At 41.9% G+C, this 21,903-nt stretch overlaps 1 protein-coding gene across 1 annotated transcript in view; it reads right to left on the bottom strand.

Moving 5' to 3' along the window:
- The window catches only part of dnah9 (dynein, axonemal, heavy chain 9), a 151,646-nt gene that overhangs the window by 111,593 nt on the left and 18,150 nt on the right, over positions 1-21,903 (bottom strand). Inside the window, exons 15-32 of the mRNA XM_030401440.1 lie at positions 19,897-20,138; positions 19,573-19,708; positions 18,395-18,591; positions 18,029-18,291; positions 17,682-17,843; positions 15,739-15,961; positions 15,344-15,510; positions 13,752-13,895; positions 13,427-13,586; positions 11,722-11,877; positions 9,650-9,782; positions 9,240-9,517; positions 8,776-8,906; positions 8,544-8,670; positions 7,943-8,095; positions 5,701-5,826; positions 1,466-1,705; positions 1,079-1,239 (exon numbers count right to left, since the gene is read on the bottom strand). Coding sequence (XP_030257300.1) covers positions 1,079-1,239; positions 1,466-1,705; positions 5,701-5,826; positions 7,943-8,095; positions 8,544-8,670; positions 8,776-8,906; positions 9,240-9,517; positions 9,650-9,782; positions 11,722-11,877; positions 13,427-13,586; positions 13,752-13,895; positions 15,344-15,510; positions 15,739-15,961; positions 17,682-17,843; positions 18,029-18,291; positions 18,395-18,591; positions 19,573-19,708; positions 19,897-20,138 — 3,199 coding nt within the window. The remainder of the gene's footprint in view (positions 1-1,078; positions 1,240-1,465; positions 1,706-5,700; positions 5,827-7,942; positions 8,096-8,543; positions 8,671-8,775; positions 8,907-9,239; positions 9,518-9,649; positions 9,783-11,721; positions 11,878-13,426; positions 13,587-13,751; positions 13,896-15,343; positions 15,511-15,738; positions 15,962-17,681; positions 17,844-18,028; positions 18,292-18,394; positions 18,592-19,572; positions 19,709-19,896; positions 20,139-21,903) is intronic.

Raw genomic sequence — 21,903 nt, 5'->3', positions numbered from 1 at the left:
CTAGCGATGGTAGGCTACGTTGAATTAGCTAACATCAATGTTTAAGTTAGCTTGTGACAGCAACGCTTGGTGAGCTGGTGTTAACAACTGGATGCTTTCGGTTCAGGTGTTGAATCATTGTTGGCGTGCTGTTGTGGTACGCCAGTTCTGTTTGCAGTAGACACATTACACTTTGTTATCTTCTCTTTTAAGGGTGAAATGATCCTAAACTTTGGACATTCTCTGTGTTTTACGGACTGTTTCTTGGCTCTCCACCATCGCGTCCACTCAATTCTGAACGTAGTGGTGTGTGTCCGCAATAACAGTCCGTGTGGAAAAAAGATCCCTGAGCTAAGAAGGCCACATAAAGCAGGTGATAGGAATTAAATGAAGCCTCGAAGCACAGATTTTGTTTCGACCATTTTTTGTAATTGAATTGTTCAAGTAACTCAAGTAATCGTTTCAGCTCTAAACCTCTCTCCAAATATATCAACTAAGCAGCCAAACAAAAGAGATAAAATAAGATTATGACTTTCCAATTTTTCTTATCAAACTTACAATATTAGCACTAACTAGATGACCAACAATACAGATATAACTGGTGCAGATGCTAACTTTTGGCTTGGGACATTTAGCTTTGGCCTTTCAGCACAATATCGTAAATCTAGACTTTAAGTCATTTAGAGCCAGCATCTGCACACGAGTAATGTAGATGCGGATCGCTGTCCCACCCATACACCCGCGGGACTCAATCACAATTAGTGCTCAGCTGCCAATCATGATGTTTCACCCGCTTTTAATAGCGTCATATAACGAGTTAAAACCAAACTTTTCTGAAAAATGAAAGCTCCAAAATACAAACTCTTGAACATATTTGTTTGAGGTGTACTTTTTAGTTGGGCCATTGTCACATCTGCTAACATTAGGTGCAAGGGGTTTATGACCTGTACTGAGACATCTTGGCTTCGCTCTTGTGAAGCTGTCATGTTGTCCTTCCTTATATACAGTCAATGGTCAATTGAAATAGTAGACAAGCAATCATGATGTTTCACTTTCCCTTTCAGTGTGAACAAAGACAGCAAGAATGACACCTCCGTACCTGTCTGTTAGAGGAGTGATGACCAATCGTGGCGTGTTGCCCAGGTATTCGTAGGAGTAGAGAAACTGTGCATCGCAGATGTTGGCAAAACAATGCTTCTCCTTCTCATCCCAACGGTGTCTCAGCTGGGAGAGCCACACAAAGGCCTGAGAATTCTCCACCTTGAAAAAAAGAGAGAGAGACAACTCAGGCTTGAAGTAAAGCCAAAAATAATCTGTGCTTTTCCACCCTCTAATTATGGTAATGACATACCTTGCTTGAATATCTTGAGTGCATTACTCACCGTTAATAGCCTCTCAAAAAATACAGCAGCAATCACGGTGTCTGCATAAGAATTTATAGAGTATAGGTCCTTGGCCAGATTTATCCACCGTGCCCAGTCCTCACCTTCTGAGCAATCATCTTGGCTACTACGTCTCTGGCGTGGACGTCAATAGTGCAGATGGTCATGACCTTCTGCCGATCGCCCGGTGTGAGCTGCCCAATCAGCATGGAGATGAGGGTGTTGAGCTGGGACACCTGTTTCTTGTAATACTCCTTCATGGCGTTGTCATAGCCCTCCTCCAGACGGGCAAACGCCATGCCGACGTCAGACGTCCACCAGATCTGAGTGCAGGTCAAAGCCACCTGAAACAGAGATAACGAAGTAATTCACAGGTAGGTTCTCTGTAAAAAAAAAATACAGTTGATAAGATACAGTATATGTAGGTGGATTATGTATTTGAGGTTACTCAGTTTCTCTCTGGCTGTTTACTTCTATCCAACTGACAAAAAAGCAGCTTAACATGAAACAATTATATGAACTGAGCAAACTAATGAATATGTATATGTCCATATGTTTTATGCATAAAACTGGCAAACCATTGCCTCTACCATCCAGAGTTCCTCTTTATATCCGCTGCTACTGAGCATTTGGCTTGAGATGAGAAGAGGCCATGGCAGTTTTTGCTGACCAGTGTGTAAAGTCGACTTCAAAGAACATGAAGATGGGCTGAGCAGGTTTTATGTGGACTGTTCATCTTTCTTATATTCAGGAAAGAAAAATCCAAATTATTTTTCAACGGTCAAGTGTAATCTTAATTTGAAGGGTAACTCCACCAGTTCTACACTTTAAAGTGTGTTGACGGGGCTCGGAAAGTATTACTACATTTGTGAACAAAGAAGTATAAAGCCTTTTGTGGTTGCAGAGGAAGCTGCATGTATTCTGATAAACTGACTCTGGTGATGAACTGTGGGTTTTTGTACTTTTGTTTTTTCAGAGGTGCTCTGCAGAGGCTGGAGCTGCTGCTTCTCTCACACCTTCAACCAGCTGATCATCAGCCCTCTGCCTCACACACATGCTGCTCATCTAACTCCGTTCATCTAACACATCTCTACTCTGATCTGCCCTTCACTCGTGGCCAGATTGTGTTCGACACAATGTGGTAGATGGCTGAATCGCTCGTGTCTTTTCTGCAACCTTTTGCCTGCGTGCGTTTTTGCTCTTGCACTGACTTAACCTTGTTCCTCCTGTACCTCCACAGCCCGAGCCAGCGACTGCTACTTCTACACCACACTACAGTTGTTCAATATACTTGTCCACTTGTGTTCTGCAAAAAAACTAATTGTAACAGTATTGTTAGACCCGTGGACTACTTCGCAATATCTGGAGCCTACATTACCCACAATGCAATGTAGCCACTGCTGATATCCCTGCAGTCAGTTTATCATACATTTAAATATATAATATAAACTAAAAGTTATACTCCTTTTAGATAAAAACAGATTTCATCATGTAGAATCACTAAGTATTATAATTATTAATTATTTTTCATAATCCGAGCATATCAGACAGACCTACACTTTGCACACAAAGTGAAGAATTTTATCCAAGCACCATTTTGCATCTTAACAATACAGTACAATACAGTAGCTGTTGGCTTTGGGCTCATGGCCCATCATTAACAGTGTCCTTTTACGGTCCAGCTGTCATTGTCCACAAGAGAATCTTACCGTTGATAATAAAAACATTGACATGTTAATTTCTGCCACTTCAATGTATGTCTGTGCGCTCACATCATCAGCTTTATGGGACCAGTGAGGGCCCATATAGAGCCAGAAATAAAAGACCTGCAGACACAACTGAGGGCTGAAAAAACATTGCAACCTTGCCTGTCTGATTTTTGGGAGCAAATAAGTGATTTTTGGCTGATAATGTTATCTAATATCAATATTTTGATTTACAATGTACATTCTTCTAAAGATATTTTAGAATTATACATTAGACCAAGAAATGAAAGGCCAACAAGAACAGTGCTTGTTTTGTGTAAGAACGTTAATACATTATTTATCATAAGGTATCAGTTCTCTATCAATAAACAATTTGATATTGAGTAGGGTAAGGGCTGTCAAAATATCACATTTTCAAAGGATGATTATTGCGGCCAAAATATTTCAGGATAACGGTATTATCCTGATATATATAGACATTTTGGAGAAAAAATGCTTTCTGTCACATTCATCTTCACTGTTTTACTGTGTGTTGTCTCTGTTTCTTTTTTTTGGCAAATGATTCATGTTTTTTCCACGAGTGTAGGGAGGTGGAGAGAGAGTCTCTGTAACCATAAATGTCTGATGTTTTGACGTAACTTTGCACAGCGGTTGTAAATCAATGAGCAGCAGCCACACAGCAGATTCATGCCACATACTAGCTAGCTAACAGTTACTGCAGCTTTTTCTTTTCTTTCTGTTGAACGGCGTTTGGCAACCAGTGTTAAGGCGCATTACTGCCAGCTACTAGAACAAAGCAAGAACAGAAAGAAACAGCAACTATTATCATTACATGTCTATTATTAACATATTATCAATATTTATTTCTTTGAATATGACAGCTATTGTCATTACTGGTCATTGACGACACCCATAGCTCGGGTGTTGAACAGACAGAAATGCATGTAGCATTTTTAATTCTTGTACAAGATTAACATTATAATGGAATGCATGCATGCACATTTTATTTGAATGAGTTGTGTGCTAAAATTCTAATATATAACATTTATCTTTTTAATCTTTTGGTTGGCTTATGTTTTATTTTCAGCCCTGACTTAATTGGGTTGCTTCTGAAACCAAACCTGAGCTCTTACATAAAGTCCTACACAACTGGCAGGAAAGTGGCAAATCTGTCTGAGGAGTTACGTGACGTTCTGTGACCTGATCAATTATAGATTTGTCTGCACACCACGACCACATCACCTGTTGACATTTGGTCAACACATCGCCTGTGTTCAAAAATCTCCAGTTGTGTTTGACTGTTCACACATCAGACCACAAACAGGGAAGTTCTGTAAGGGAAAAGTTTGCGGCTGTTTCTCACGTACAGATGCGATGCATTCTGCCCCAAAACACAGCAGCTGGCTGGAGTCACAATGTGAGTGTCATTTGTGTAACCGTCTCTCCTCAGCTCCGATGAATTCAGGGGAGGATCGTGCAAATAATAGGAGGAGACGTGTCAACAGAGTCTGATTACGTACTGAGGTCACGCTATTTGCACCTGTCACTTTCTGTCAGTGAGACTGTCACTGATTATCAGAAACTAGTAATTACGCTATTATTTATGGGGAAAATATCTGATTAATGTAATGCATACAAATGAGAAATCTCTACAGACTGCAAAGAAACTTTTCTTTGTTTTGTTAAAAAAATGTTAAATGTCTGATTGCAATTTACCTCAGTATAAACAACCGTCTCCACCTCCCACTGCTCTCCCTCCTCTTGTTAATGATTCAATTATGATTATATGTGGGGTTTGGGGTTTTTTTGTTGTTTGTTTTTTTCTTAGCAATAGTTTTCCTTCAATACTTTTTTTCTCAGGTAGAGTTGGCCAAAGTAAATATTTGTGCTCAAGATCACTGCGTTATCCGTCTGAGCTCAGTGATCTCATAGAAATCCCACCACTCATCTGCTCCTACAGTATGAGCTCTCCTTCACTGACAGAGTGTGTCTGGAGGGCAGCACCAGGATCAGTTCAAGAGCTGACTGCGTAATGAGCTGCTGCATTAGTAACTCAGGCACTGAGAGCACACAGCAACGCCATTTTCTAAGTAAATCTGGCCCTCAGCACCAACATTTCTTACACTGTTGATTTACAACTGACTTCAGTAATGATTTATGTTTTTATTCAGAAGTTGTTCATCTTCAGTCAATGAGAAAATACTAGGATGAATTACTAAAAGACTGACCTTCGTATTTAAAGACTGATTCAGCACTGAATAATTTTCTTTATCTTTGCTTTTATAAAAAGACTTTTTAAACTGCAGCCTGCTGTAAACCACTTTCAGCCACACCTGAATCAGTCACACATTTTACAATACAGGACATCAAAAGGAACAAGAGCTCCATTATCCCAGACACCCATATTTGCTCTCACTTCCTACTTAACTCCTTCTCGCTGTTCAAAATACCCGACAGAATCTTGCTGTCGCTGTGTATGTTAAGCATGAGTGAGTGTGTGACTAGTCCGAAATATCACACACATGGTTATGGCACCTAACTCTCTAATGTTGGATAAGAGGACTAATGGGAAGAATCCCCAAAAGTGAGCAACATCAGTTAAATGTCCACATCCATCCCCTCAGCCCGTTTACCTGAGCTGGATAGTCAAACAGCCACTGCTCTCTGGGTTTGTCCTCATAGGTCGTGACCGCCTCGGTCATCTCATGTCGAACTGTGGAGCGCATGGTGTCCAGGACCCGGTTCAACCACACCTCCACCTAACGCACACCAAAAAACACAAAAACTCAAGAAAGAGCCATGAATACAAATGCGGGAAAACATTGCAATGTGAGTCACGTGAGCACCGACGGGCTCTCTTATCAATGGACCCTAATGAGGTCATTAATAAGCATTAGAGTGGAAGTGAAGTCAGGCAAATACTATGGGATGTAATGGAAAATTAATTGATTTATAGGCTTTGATATGCAAAACCCCAGGGGCAACGACAGACTCAATTCCATTTGTCTCCTTTATCGTGATATCTTTATTTGATATACATTTTCTTCTATAACAGAAATGGGCAGGTATGTGATTTTTTGTTCTCACCCATCACATTAATCTATGGAGAATGCCACTTCTTGCACATACATTTGAACGCAGAATAATGTCATGGGTGAGGCCACTGCCAGCTGCAGTTGCGACTCACATGCCTAAATATTGTTGCCTTGTCCACGTACACTTGTTATGAAATGTATTCTTGTACTAACTGCTGCTATTGTGATTTGATTTGATTTGATTTGACTTGATTTGATTTGATTTGATTTTGTCCTTGACACTGCTATTTTGACCCTGTCTTGGCTCGGTCTCACTCAAATATATTTCAATCTCAATGTGATTTCCTAAAGGTTATATACATGTTATGTGCATGTCTCTCTGTGTGTGTGTGTGTGTGTGTGTGTGTGTGATATTATCGTGTCTTGTGCTGTTCCCAAATTCTTGCATGTGAATGGTAGAAATATTGAAACATCACACCTTTCAAACATAGTTTTTTTTCCATTTTGAACTGTTTCATGTGCTTCAGCTGTCTCTGTCACAGAGAATCCAGTCTGCATTGAGTTCAAACCCTTGAGTGATAAACCAGAGAACTCTGGGTTTAAGATGTTTTTGTATCGCCTCTAAACTTCTGTCAGTATTCAGTACATTTAAACAATATCAAATAACTACACAGCCAAACCACCATATCTTAGAGGCAGCTCTATAGTATGTAGAAGTTTAAACCTTTATATCAATGAATGTTTTTTTATGAAGACCTGATAATATTTGACAGAGATACGGACTTCAGTCAGTGAGAAGACCCAGACTTGGATGTTAAAGACTCCTGACTCGAATGACTTCACATTTGTTGTTTTCTGTTTAGTTATTCAGTCTTTTTTTTTAAGTCTGACTCAACATATTTCATACTTTTGAGTTTTTTGATTGAGAAGAAATTAATTTAATAAGATTTTATAATATATCTATTTGTTGTTTGTTTAAATGTATTTCCCTTATATTAATGTACAACATAAAAATATGTTTATTGTCATACTAGACTAGACAGAGTTAATTGGTTAATAACATCATTATTAGACAGCTACTGATATTTGACATTTTCTCTTTAGGTAAGGCTGCGGTGTCCTGGGTGGGAACAAAGTGATTTAGGACTCTAATCAACATGACCCGAGGCTTGGACTGAAAGACTTGACTTGCACGTGTCATATTCCAGCTTGATTATTGAGTTTGTTGAGCACTGCAAACATCAGCACTTTGCCACTTAATTTTTAAGCAGTCTAATGTCTTGTTTCATGAGCTGTGATCACAATGAGGACAAACCTTTATTCCTCTTACTCTCATCTACATAATGTGTTAACAGGGTTCGTACACTTTTTTCAAGGTCAAATTCAAGCACTTTTCAAGCACTTTTAAGGGTCATTTTTAAGATTTTCCAGCACCTTATTGCTGGGGTGAAATACGTCTCTAAGGAAATATACATACTTGTGATTTTTTTTCTTCACTTTTTATCACAGTTATGTACATTGTATCATGCTGTAAACATCTAAAATTATATTTTATAATAGCAAAAACTTCAGAAATTAATTATCCAGTCTGATCCCAATTTTGTGAAAGACACAGAGTTATAATGTCAAGCACTTTCAAGCACTTAAACTAAAATCCAAGCACTTTTCAGACCTTGAAAACACAACATTGAAATTCAAGGATTTCAAGCACCCGTACGAACCCTGTGTTAAGAAATGAAATAAAAATGTATTATTGAGTGTACCTTATCAAAAAAGTTAACAACCAGTGATAAAAGTTAGTCTGGAGCCCTGTGAATCAAATGTTTCAGAGGTATTTCACCTGTCCAGTGCAGTCACAGAGCTGATTAAAGGGGACATACTCCTCCTCCTTGCTGTACATGCCCAGACCAGTCTTAGAAGGATTCTCCTCTCCATCTGCTTCAAATCTCATCTTAGCCATGTTGTCAAACAGCTTAGACAGATGCTTCTGGACCTGAGCAAACACACAGACACATTCAGCCCGGCTCTGTTAACACTCCGCTCACGGTCTGACTGCTGTTTTCTTCTTCGCCGCTGCATGAATACATAACGTTTCATTACTGTTTTTCAGAATCATTCATAGAAGGGCAGGACCCATGTTCTGCAGCATGCCTGCTAACTTCCTCTTCGAGAGATTTTGTGGCAAATTGTGTTTAACAGTGATTTATTTCTCTGAGGCTGTAATGCATAAGACAATGTGCTGATGTCGGGGGCTAGAAAACTATGACCAGCATTGCCTCTGTGTGGACACTGAGGGTACTGCAAAGTCAACTGCACTCAGCAAAAGAGATTGTTAAAAAGAATCTTGCTATGCGTGGTGTAAAATGTTTTTTTCTGACTCAGTGAACAGACTGATGCATTAAATTCATTGCTACCCCTCAGGCAAAAATTAGTGGAGCCACCTGGTGTGGGTTGGTCCCGTTAGACAGGATGTCCAGCAGATCGGCTGAAGAGATGAAGTAAAATCGGGGGAAAGCCAGACGCTTGGTATCCAGGTATTCTGTCAGAGCTTTTTCACATAGAGACAGCCTGTAGACAAATACACAGAGTGAGAGTGTGCATCCATTAACGAGAATAATGTGAGTGTGCTCCTGGTAACAGACATACAAGAGTAGAAAAAGAGAGAACTCTCACCTGCTCTGGATGTCCTCCAGTTTACCAAACAGACCTGGTTTATTGGTGGCCTCCACCACATTGGGCGTTTCATGCACGGCGTTTGCCAGCTCTTTGAAATCGGCATCAATCCCCTCGAAGCGCCTGGAGTCCTGCGGAGGATTTCACGAGGGAGCCCAGCCAGGGGGTTTAGGTTCCCAAAGGAGAGAGGGGGGAATCAGGTTTAATAGCAAACATCTGGGTTTAAGCACAGCCGAACATCGTGGGAGCAATTAGAAAGTCATGTAATCTCTGCTCCTAAACCAGCAGTACGAGCCAATTATTGCTTTCTTAATTAACAGCTATTACAGTCATGCTATCTGGGTTCATATGGCGACGACAAGGGCGCAGGTTAAGGCCTGCATGCATATGAGCCTGTCAGTGATGTATACCTATAGAGCTGTAATAAACTGTGTGTACGTGATCCTATCTGTTCAGTGTGTCACCTCTGGCAGCTGTGAGCGGATATCCTCTGAGCCAATGAAGATACTTTCCAGGTGGGTCCACGCTCGCTGCACCTCGAACCAGATGGAGATGACGGAATCGGCCACAGACAGCTTGCTCTGCCACGATGACACTTCATCCAGAAAGTGGGCGATGTACTTGGACGACATGAGGTTCTGCAGCTGCACCTGGTTGTCCTCCAGCGTTTCGATAAGCTCCTCGTCTGTGCGCAGCAGAGGCACCCGGGTCCGGTGGTGGGGCTCGTACTGGAACCGCATACCTGGATGATCAATACAGTCTGTCAATAGGTTATAAACTCTGGATGTCAGGATGGAAAACACTCATGTGGAATAAGAGCCAGAGAAACACAGACTCAGAGAGCCTGGGTACAGTAAAGAGTCCCTCCCTGCACCTGTCCACGTGGAGTTGAGCTCAGAGAGGACTTTCTCCATCCCCATCTCTTTCACAGCCTTGTCCACGATCCCTCTCACCTCCTCTTCAAAGCAGTGCAGGTTCAGCTGCAGCAGGTCAGCCAGAGTGGTGTCCTGCTCATAGAAAGCCACATCAGTACTTTACCCACAATTCATCTGATCTCCATTATATAATACGATAATATTAGTAACATATCACTGCCGAGCAACCTGAACCAGAGCCAGGCAGCCGGGCAGGCCGCTGAACTGCACTCTGCAGTCCCTACCCACATCATGACAGAGGAGGAGAGACAGAAGAGGAATTTGATGGAGGAAACTACGAGTAAATCTCAGACTTGCTTTAAGTCATTGGCGGAAGCTTCGCAAAATAAAATGCTGCAGACAAACAGCAAGCTGGACTTGTACTAAGTTTCATGTCTTGTGTTGTTGCTATTGCTTGATATTTGGTTGTTAATGTTAAATTTTCAATTTGATTATTAGCCAAGTCAGCCCATTTCTACAGAGGTTTAGCTGGGAGCCCGTTTCAGACAGATGTTATAGTCTCTGGTTCAGGTTACGGTAGCTTGGAGTGCTGTTACTGTTCTGAGCTGTGTGCAACGCTTATATAAACTCTGACTGCTGCATGGCAAAAACATACAGTGGGTTTTCACATGAACAGCCAGCTCAAGGAATGAAGACTATTAAAATGTTTACAAATCAACTACTACTATAGTTATACATTAACTATTTCAAGATTACAAGCTGTACAACAGCCATATTCAGAGAGAAAGAGTGAGAAACAGGCTCAAACAGACTACGAACACTACAGCACAACTGAGCCCGACCACATGCCACACCTACTGACAGCCGGAGAGAGAGAGAGAGAGGGACAGACCTGTGCTGAGAGGACCTGTGCTGCTCTGCCTCTCTGCTCGGGGGAGCATGTGTCCAGATTAATTACAATATAATATATTCTAATTTATATATTAATATATATATATATTCAATTTATTTCTCAGCTTTTCCCTGATGGTCAGAATAAGTTGCCAGATTTGTCATTAGTCACTCTTTAGAAATAAAGAGGGTCTGAAAAGTTGACAACGTTGGACACTCCAAAAAATATAAATAAATAGTTGAAACTTTGTCAAATTTCACTGCAAGAGTGTGAAATAGTTCATTAATGAATTGGACCAACTTTAAAGGGAAGTGGATTGAAAAGGTTTGTATTGTAACATCTTAAACAGTCTTTTCTGGGAAGGCCTTATTTAAACTCAGGCAGAGTGACGACTGGCATGCCATTGTGCGTCATTGTGGGAAGATGTATCTGAGAGAGAGTTATCATTTGGTCCATGAACACCTGGAGAGCAGCTGGTTTCGGGCTCCCTACTTGGGAGCAACATCTCTTCCTGAGAGGCTCTCCCCAGTCCCCGTATACAACAAGGTTAGAGTGTTTCTCCTACCCCCCTCATGCAGTCTCCTGGTAGCACAATGTTGTTTGAGGCACCAAGCAACATCAAAGAAACTCAACAATACTGCTGACCAGCCGGTCTCATCATCGGCTTATGTGACTGGCCACCGCACCCTGATGTCGAGTTGCATTTCTCAAAAATTTGATTGTGTTTCCCCTGCGGTCAGCACCACAGCAGCCTTAACACTGCTCAAATGTAAGGGATGACTAGCGGTTCCGCCGCAGTGTTTGATGAGGCTTTAGTGTGCAGCCTGCTAAATGTGAGTTGAACACACCGTACTTTACCACTACTTCTATAAGGCCAATTTAGTCTCTGTAATACATTTTTGTACAAACTAAACAGCTGGAGCAGAACAAACAGCACAAACAAGTCCGGTGAGGATGCAGACGGAGCTGGGAGAGGAAATAAGAAAATAATTGGAGAAAGCTGCCTTGTGTGTATCCCCTCCACAAGCACTCCCTTAAACCGTTGGCACATTATAACAACACTGCTTGTTAAAAATAAAAATTGCAGTCGATGTAAAGCTTGTAAATATAAATCATAAAATGGAAACATGAGCGTAACTATATCATCTATATCCGTTATCAACAGAATAAATATGAAACCTGGTCCATTTTGAAGCGGACTCCAGTAGCAGCCATCAGCTGATGCCAGTGTCGGGGTCGTATAGCCGGGTTTTGTAGCTCTGCCACAGCCCGGAGGGAGATGAGGAGGTTCTTCACCCTGTTGTCCAAACCTGTGAAGGCCTCCCACGCTCTGACCTATCAGAGACAGTGGCCAGGGATCAGTACAAGAGAACCTGCACTACACACATTGGGTGCTTCTCAGCTTCGATCGAGGGCTTGCAACTAAGGTCTTCTTTCACTCGCAAACTGCTTCCTTACTTTATAGAAACTGCCCACTTGTCACTAAGCCCTGACCCCCTTGTTCACTGTTGCTACACCTGACCAGCATTATGTTCTTGCAAGGCACATTTTTTTTAAATGATTTTATTTATCCAGTACATCTCTTAAAGTTAGCGCATATTAATGAACATTACTCTAAATATGCCAGACTTAGTTGAGGGGCTGGATTTCAGCGCTCGTCTCTGGCCAGATATAAAGTTAGTAACACTCTTTCTATCTTTCCCTACTTCAAATCATCATAATCTTTTAAACAGGGGGTCTTTGATTTCAGGAAGGGGGGACAAAAGCTGTTTCGGATTTCTTTTCTCTGAGTTTATCAACTATGTACAGGGTTCGTACACGTTTTTCAAGGTCAAATTCAAGCACTTTTCAAGCACTTTATTGCTGGGGTAAAATACGTATCTAAAAGGAGTATATATACACTTATATAGTATATATACTTTATCACAATTATGTAAATTGTATTATGCTGTAATTATCTAAAATTATATTTCATAATAGCAAAAACTTCAGAAATTAATTATCAAGTCTAATCCCAATTTTGTGAGAGACACAGAGTTATAATGTCAAGCACTTTCAAGCACTTAAACTAAAATCCAAGCACTTTTCAGACCTTGAAAACACAACATTGAAATTCAAGCACTTTCCAGGATTTCAAGCACCCGTACGAACCCTGTATGACGCTAGCGAGCTGATTATGCTAGTGTTAGCTCCATGAGTTGGTGTGAGATTTTTTGTAATGCTAATGTTCCTGTTTTGCTGTGTGCTCGTTAACTATAGGCATGAAACAGAAAAAATGTAGTCTAGTTAGCCAAATCTTGTTTGGCTAACTAGCTTTAATGCTTTTCTTTATTTTAAACTGTATGTTTTAACTTTTAACGTAATGGAATTCAGGATCATAGTAACTGACGTGTGAGAGATAAGCTAACTCAGAAGTTAGCATTGCCCTGGTTCGCTCGACAAAAAGCCAACACTATATGACACTTCACTTTAGCCTGACATGCTAAGAGTTACAGGGTTTGTTACAGCAAACAAAGACAAACACCATTCCTGACACGTTTGCTCTTGTGTTTTGGGATTTGAAAATGCTAAAAAAATAAGCTGCCAGCCTCTTACCTCCTAAAATTCAGAGTACCTCTCTTACTCCAGCCCACTGCACACACTAAACATGTGGAGAAGTCCAAAGCTTGACAGGCCTGCTGTGCCTAGCTACATTTGCTGAGGTTATGATGGGATAATGGCTGTTCAGAGGAGGGCTCTCGTGATCGGTCAACTGCTTTTGGAAATTACTTATTCATCGTATTTCAAGGGTCATTTTTCCTCTCCACCTTTTTTTGAACCTCACACATTTTTCAGTTTACCTATATTGGATATCCTCCTGTCCTTCCCCGCTCTGTCCCCTCACCTCTTTATCCAGCCCCCGTATTTCTTTAGAGAAGCGTTTGCACTCCAGCTCCATGTCCTCCACATTGATCTCTCTCCAGGGAGTCGTCCTCCATGCCGCCATGCTGGACTCCACCATGGTGATCATGTCCCACAGCTCCTTCAGCAGGCCCACCTCACGCCTCGGGGATGCAGGAGAGTGGACATAGTGAGTGAAACCAGCACGAAAAGTGAAACTCTTCAGATACTGACTGTGCATGTAAAAGAGCATCCCTGCTATAATGGCTCATTAGTTTTGAATTTGGCACAGGATTGCAGTATTTTCTCCTTCCAGCTTTGGGCTTTACCTGCATTGTCGGAGCTGTTTGTACTCAGAGACGGTGACCTCGAACAGCCTGGCAGACTCCACCAGGGAGGCCATCACTGCCTCCCGCTCCCGGATCTGCCGCTGGAACGCATCCAACATCTGGTAGGGGCTCTCGCTGTCAAACCTGGACGATTGCATGAGCCCACACAGGCACCCATCAACACACACACACACACACACACACACACATTTGCAAAAGCCCAGTATAAATCAGGCTGTGTTTAGGTAATGAGGGGCTGCAGTTATGCCAAGCCTTACTTGGCTGCAGCATAACCAGACCAGAGTCTCCAGAACTAAATGCACACGGTGACAATTAACAATGACTTCCATGACATTAATGGGAAAATAATCACCAGGTTATTAAGAGACCAATTACACACATAACTAATCTGACAATTAGACATTATGACGAAGCATCTCTACCTATGAATTAATTATCATTATGTTAAGATTCAATTAGCCTTGTCGGATGTGAGAGCCTCGAGATAACACTTCTCTTATATCAAGTACGAGGGCAGAAAGGTGCGTCTTTATCTATTCACAGCTGCTCGCTGAACTTGGGAGAAGAAACTGTGAACTGTGAAACCGAACGCTCAAATCAAACGGGAACAATTTATTTAAACCTCCCACTATTCAGCCTCAGGTGGATGCAAATCTTTGCAGGGAAAAGTGTTATTAGGTGTTATTAGCATTTTTTTTTCATTTGATTAAGTTTGACAGAGTGAACTGATGTTTCCGCATTTAAAAACAAGCGAGTTCGTCTTCAGTCACTGAAATTTCAGGAAACTTCAAGGAAATGCGAGGCCTCCTTCCACTGAACTCAAGAAAACATGATTAAACATTTATGAACTGTAGACACCAGATCATTTCACGTCATTGATGAAAAACGAAAAGAAAACAAGAACTAAAAGTGAAAAACTAAATGACATTAAATCATTTAGTAGACAGCTTCACAATGTCTGGTAGTTTCTGTAGTTCATGGGGGCAAGAGGGATAAAATAAGAACTGGTTGAAATAAAACATTAGCAAATATTATTTCTACTGCTACTAGTGTAAAATAACATAACTCAATTTTTTCCCCAGCTGCTGTGCACAATCCCGGCAGCTGCAAGCAATCTGCAGCGGGCGAGCAGAACTCTTATTTCTTTTATTTCTTGTTTGGTGTTAGTTCTCTTATCTGTTATTTATTGTTCCAAACAGATGTTTTTGGAGCATTCAACAACGTTCACAGTATTTCATTGCTCCGGTCCCAACTTGTTTGAAATGTGCCATTGCCATCAAATTCAGAATAAGCATCTATTTACAAAAATCAATGAATAAGTGAAGCTGATAATGTAAAACACATATATTGTCTTTGGGCAGTTTTCGGTTGAAAATATGTCTAAATGATAAATGTAAATCCTGTTTTATTTATGTTTTTACAGTGTCCAGACTTTTAAACACTTACATTTGACCATATATTTGCTTAAAACAAAACAACAGTGTGTAATAAACCTTTTTACATTGTTTGGTGACATGTGGTGTTAAAATAAAGGGTTCCAAAAGAGGTATCAAGGCTGGTATATATTCTACCTGAAGGGCCCGTTGTTGCGGAAGTGCTCCCGGAAGGTGTGCTGCTCCACATCGAATGAGGCACACTTTCGACGCAGGCCAGCCACCTCGATGGCCTGCAGAGGCGCCACCTGCTGTTTGACCAACACAGCCTGCTTCCTCACATTGTTCCACTTCTCTGGCAACTCCTACAGATAAACAGATAGATAGATATAGGGAGAGGGAGATGAAGAGAAGGAGATAAAAGCAAGGCAGGCAGGAGTGACGGATGATGAATTGCCGGCGAGGAAGAGAGCCGAACAGAGTCGAGCGATTGGAAGACACAAAGAAAAAGTGAAATGGCTCCGTCTCAGTTGAAAGAAACAAGAATATGTGTGAGCACAAAGGCTGTGAAGTGACTGAACATTAGTTCTTACCTCTAACTGTTTATAGACCACATCTGGCAGCTCCTGCTCGTACACCTTCAGCAGAGCGATGGTTTGTTGCAGGGGCTCAAACATGGCATCTGTGGTGTTTTGTCTTTCCTTCATAGCCTGCAGGTGACCCATGACACCCACCAGGCCACCGTAGTCACCCTCCTCAACCCGCTGGCTCAGGCCAGCATCAGCCACACTGATAAACTTCTCCAGATCTGACAAACTGGGGAGAGATGTCAGCGATATTTAAAGGGACACAGGTTCATTGATGTGTAAAATGAGTACAATCAAGGTAGGATATATGTCACACAGTGTCACTCACACAGTGAAACCAGGTGTATGATGTTTTCTGTAACCTGTAGTTATGTCATCATCGGGGTTATGTAAGCTTCGGGATCACAAATGTTTAGCAGAAAACCTCATCAAAACAGGAGGTGTGGAGTTTGACTGACAAACGCTCATCCAAAGAAAACAGAGACTCTATCTGAACACACTGTGGGAAAATGTAGGATGCAATGTTGGAGGATTTTGACTGACACATAAATCAGAAACCATTCATTTTTTTAGTTTCTTAAACACCATGAGGTGTGACTTAGACACACCTTTAGTGATGGACCCAAGGCCTTTGGGGTCATCAGACACCCTAACCTCCAAGTAGAGAACTACACCATGTATCACCCCTCTTGCTCCACAGCCACCTCGATCCTGTTTTTGGTGGCTGAAGTGCCCGATCCAGAGACTGTCCTGCAAAGCCACTACAGCCTATCTATGAAGTGAAATACTACATCTACTCTACCAATTTACAAAACCCCTTAATATATAGAAGCACTACTTCAAAGGCAGTTAGGCTTGCTGCTGTCGCCTTGAGGACTTCCGACTCATTCATTAGGGCTCATCAGTTCTACTGATGCGGTTAAATATACCATGATTTCACTTTATGTACACATGATATAAACATTAATGCACTACTTGCTGTCTACATGTCATTCAGATTTAAACAGTCAATCACACACTTAAGCAGTGTTTCCCACACATAGACTTTACTTTGGGGGTTCACCCAACGTTTTCCAAGAGAGCGTCACTATCTGCGAGGTGACACTGAGCCCTCGCTCTTCCTCTCCCGTCCACTATCACACCTGCTTTGCAGACGGAGAGACACTCTCTGGTCTTACATCCCTCCTGTAAACTGTGATTCGACGTCTTCGATTTAATGTAGACCTACATGCCATTTTGTAGAATCTTCTAAGTGCGTCTGGTTTGTGCGATGTGATTAGGTGCCATGATGGTTTGGATGGGCCACATAATTAACAACAAACTTCCTCATCACGCTGCTCACCTGTCTAATCAGAGGGGAACATTCGAGGAGTGTTTACTTTATAAAACATACTGCTGATGAAGAAAGTCAGCAGAGCAGACGCATACAGGGAGAGAGAGACTGAGGCGAGGCAAGACACTGTGTTTGTAAAGGTAACACCATGCAGGAACACATTTAAAGCAATTGTGAAAAATATGTTTGAGTCACTGTCAAGTGTTTGACAACCTGAGAATGTGACTGACTCCAACACATTTTTCAGCATTGGAAGCTCGGTGATGTGGTGATTCTTCACAGGGCCTGTTTGAACAACAATGCCTCTGAAAAACAAACAGCTAATGCGCTAATCAGCCAGGAACATGCTAGTGCCAGTCGGCCACAACTGCTGTATAAGCTCCCTCTCATTATCGTCCATGCCTCATTTGTGGAGCAGGTTACAGTACTGCAAAAACACTGGTTTAAATGCCGTTGTGACCAGGCTTAAAGGTACGTACAGATGAGTCAGAATGTCGGCGAATGGCAGCCACAAAGCAATTTCTATATAAACCTGCTAACTTTAAACATGACTGGTTTGTACCAGACCAGATGAGGCTGTAGCAGCTAGTGTGAGTGTATTAAAACTGTCCTTTACCTGTTAGTGACATGGTCAATGAGGTGCTGTTTGAACATGAAGCTCCACTTTTTGATGATGTTGAGCAAGGCACTCTTCATGCTACGGCCATCCACCCTCATCCACCCATGGAACACATGCACCGGCTCCAGACCCTGCACCTCCTCATAGATCCTCTCGTACCTGCAGAATGACAAGTTTTAGACAGGTAGTTAGAAGCTTAACTGTTTATTTCAACTTGTTTTTAAAGTAAAAATACCTTCATCCCCCAAAACATATTCTAGACACATTAAAGGAGATGACACTAGAAGTGACCACGGACAGAAATTTAAGAACACACACTCATGCTCCACTTCACCAATACCCACCCGTCCACCTGCTCTCTAAAGTTATCCAGCGTTGGTGGGCTCTCTGAGACACTGTCCTCAGAGTAACCCTCCGTCTCCTGGCTGCTGAGAACGTGACCGTACAGAAGGAACTGACGCATGAACTCCTTCCTGTCATCCACGTAAAGGTAGCTGTAGCGCTCCAGAGAGTTGCGAAACTCGCAACATGTCGCCATGACGCCTTGCACGCGTTCCATGAGGAGATTGCGCATGTCTGCCAGATCAGCCATGTCCTCCATGTCATTCTGAGGAGAGATTATTATTGTTTGCTTGGACATGTGCCATGTTGATGGGACGTTGCAAATGATAGAGAATAACACGTTGTAGATGAGGGGGCCAGTACAGTACCTGGTAGTGGGGGAAGGGGCTGTGCTGGGCCAGGCGTGGCACTAATGAGGAGACTCTGAACACATCGTTGATGAGGCTCTCCACCAGCTCATAGAAACTGTCTCCGGTCCCGAACTCCAGAGGTGGAGTGAACACCATGTCAGGAACCTTCAGATCCAGCTGAGCCTCAAACAGAGGAGCCACAGACGCTCTCTGGTCTGGAGCCACAGGAAACAATACAAAACCGGTGAAACGGCAGTGCAAACACTGCTAGCCTCAAACAGTGTTCTTCAATGTTAGAGTGTTCTTTCAAAGTTCTGCAAAAGACTGATTAAAAGGCGTCTTTCAGTGTGTTACAAACACACACAACAACTGAAAACATACCATTCTCATGTGCTTGATGAAGACAACACAATAACATGATGATGAGAATAACAAGTGGAATATGAAGGGGATTTTTGAATATTTCAATCTCGACTTTTCATTCATAATTAATTGCTTCTAGGCCTTAGAAAAAATATGCCATCATCGATTTTCCACTACTTTGGTTTATGGACACATATCTCTATCATATGTTTCTAAATTTAAAAATAACTGCGAAATAATATATCATAAAGACGGTCTTGTGTGTTTTTCAGGCAAAATACTGTAAGGAACAAAGTTCTGTTTATTTCCTGGCCTCTGGAGGATTGCTGTGCTGAGATATTTCCAGGTCAGTTCCCACACTACAGAACCTTCCTTATCATAAAGAGACTGTTTGTTTCAAACAACACAAGGAAGAAGAACGAGAGGAAGCAGAGCAGAAAGAACGTGCAGAATAAGGAGGAGAAGAAGAACTGGACTCAGTAGCAGCCTGGCAACAATCCCAGTCTATCTAAACTGGTTGACAAAACTCCTGCCAGCGAAGAAGTCCAGACCTATTTCATGTCCACGGCCAATACAGGCGGACAACCAATTGACATCAGAACCCCCGAGGATGTGTTACCAAGTCAGAGCTGGCTGGGGGACGATGTTTTTGGTTCGCTGTAGAATCAGAGTAGCAGGGTGGAATTTTTTGGATATTACACTCAGAGTTGGCGGGAGACATTCTGGCTTTGAGACAACAGTAGTAACACCACCGTCACTGCAGAACTACTAACAGTAAGCGTGAGTGTTTTCTTTTTCAGTGTCTGCGTGTCACGTGGTCATTAACGTCCTACCAGTGTTGTCCAGGAAGAACTTGAGTGAGCACTCCATGCTGTTGAAGAATCCATCGATGATCATGTCGTCGATGTGCTCCACGTAGGCCTCCCACTCCTCAGAGCTCTGCTGGCCTTTGAACAGCTCCAGATTGCTCTAAGACGTGATCGAATGTGACACTCATACTGAATCAGCTCTAACACATTTGAAAATCACTGTAAAAAATTCAAAGCATATCAGGAACCGCTGACTTCGTAATAACCTTGCAGAATGATGAAATGTGAGTGAAACTTAAAGCCCATTTGACATGTCACAAAACCACGAGGAAATCTTTTTTTAATCACCTTAAGCAGGAAGTGGATCTTTTCTCCAGAGGAGCGTATCAGACTGTAAAACCTCTCCAGCCTCTCCGCCCTGTCCTCCAGAATGAGCAGGGCGTCTTTTTTACCATCCTTCCTGTCAAACATCGGGCTGGTCCAGGACCTCATGCAGCTCTGGATCTCCTCCAAGTTGTCCTTGGTCCTCTGGAGCCGGCTCTCCAGGTCACAGACGGAGTCTCGCACTTCCTGGATATACTGCCAAATGTCTGGAGGGGGATGGTGGGGATGGGGTGGTTGAGATGTCAAAAGATTGGAAAAAAAAAAACATGAAAACTGAAGCTAGAATGGGAGTGTGTGATTAAAACATTAAAATCCCCTAAAAATGTTTGACATCAGGGCCCTAAAACGGTCTTCTTGTGTCTGACTCTCTCACCATGTTTGTGGCTTAGGCCATGATAATGGCATTTAAACACACTCAGTACTTTTTGCCGCAAGAGATCTCTCAATCATATCAAAAGCAGTGAGAAGTGCAGGACAATGGGAGTTCATTTTCAAACAACCACCATCACGCAAATCCCTTTACGTGACTCAGGCAGAAATGTTTACAGACGAGGTAATACATTAAAGTTTTATGAATGTTATGTTATCGCACATTCCCCTACTTTCTTCCTCACTCTTCCTCTCCTGTTGTAGCAAAAGGCAGCCACATGTAAGGCACCATAACCTCTATTGCAATGACACAAGTATCTGGGTTTAGGCACTGATGGTGTAAGACTAAGGTCCTGTCGTTTTTAGAGGTTTCAATGCAGAAATGTTGCATATCACATCTTTAATTCAGCATAAAGTATCGTAAAGTATATGGATGTATTGACCCTGTATTAGGTTTCCAACATACCGTATACCGTTTACTTTAATTCTACTTAAGTTTAATTTTCATACATTTTATTCTTTGCAGTGCACGCTTAGCCAACAGTATGCCGTTTTTTTAAGAAATACAGATAGTTGTGTGATTAGTTAAAGAAAACCCTAACCTGTTGTGCATGGTGTCTTGTAGTATTCTATATAATAATACATGAAGGGTGATCTTTTAAAAGTTCAATATGTAAGAATTTTAGTTAATAAAATTCATAAATGAACTAAAATTATCAACAAAATTGAAAAAATAACAGTTTTGACATTATGATGTCTGTGTGTTGTGTTACACAGATATCTGCTGAAGCATGCTAACGTCAGATAGAAGACATATCGCCTCTGATCCCAGACCAGTTCACATTGTCATCAAACTGCATCTGCTTACTTGTTTTAATTGAGAGACCTCTGGTGGCAGGAATCACAAACTGTGCCTTTTAATTGGTTACTTGAAATTAATCATACAACCTTCTCAAGGCATTTGGTACATAGAGCACGTGGATACAACCACTATACAAGTGGACATGTTATCAGCACGGCAATAGAATGGATGCTTTGTTTCCCTAGACGTGGGAAACTTACTTCAAGCTAGTTTTTTCTTCAGTGCTGTCAGTGCTCATCAGGACCGGAAGATATATAGAGAAGATGACCAATCAGTGCCCTTTACCAAACAAATCTACAGGAGACAAAAATCCTTACAGACTTCATATAAGTCTCTGGAATGAACGCACACACGCACGCGCACACACAAAGCAGATAAGTGTGTAACCACTGCATGTTCTGCAGAGGGACTGTGAGTCTATTCCCACAGACAGTCGGGTGCATTGGCTCGTGCCGTAAACACTCTTCTCATTTCTGCTACGTTCTTCTGGGAATCCTGCTGTCCAAGAAACAACGTGCCTGCCAGCAGAGTGTCAAGCAAAGCTTATCAATGATTGAACACTTCTTCTTCTCGGATGTTATATGTTTCTCAAAATGCAAAGCATCTCTGCTCATCATGTCAGAGCAGCCTGCTCTGCCCTACGACTGACAAGGTTGGATGAAAAAACAGGCAGGAATATTTCTATGACAACCTGTCAACTTCCATATAAATACACATCTGCTTGGCCACTGTGTGTTGCT

This window comes from Sparus aurata, chromosome 20, assembly GCF_900880675.1.
Source record: "Sparus aurata chromosome 20, fSpaAur1.1, whole genome shotgun sequence".
Lineage (NCBI taxonomy): Eukaryota > Metazoa > Chordata > Actinopteri > Spariformes > Sparidae > Sparus > Sparus aurata.
This window is presented reverse-complemented; position numbering and strand designations above follow the sequence as displayed.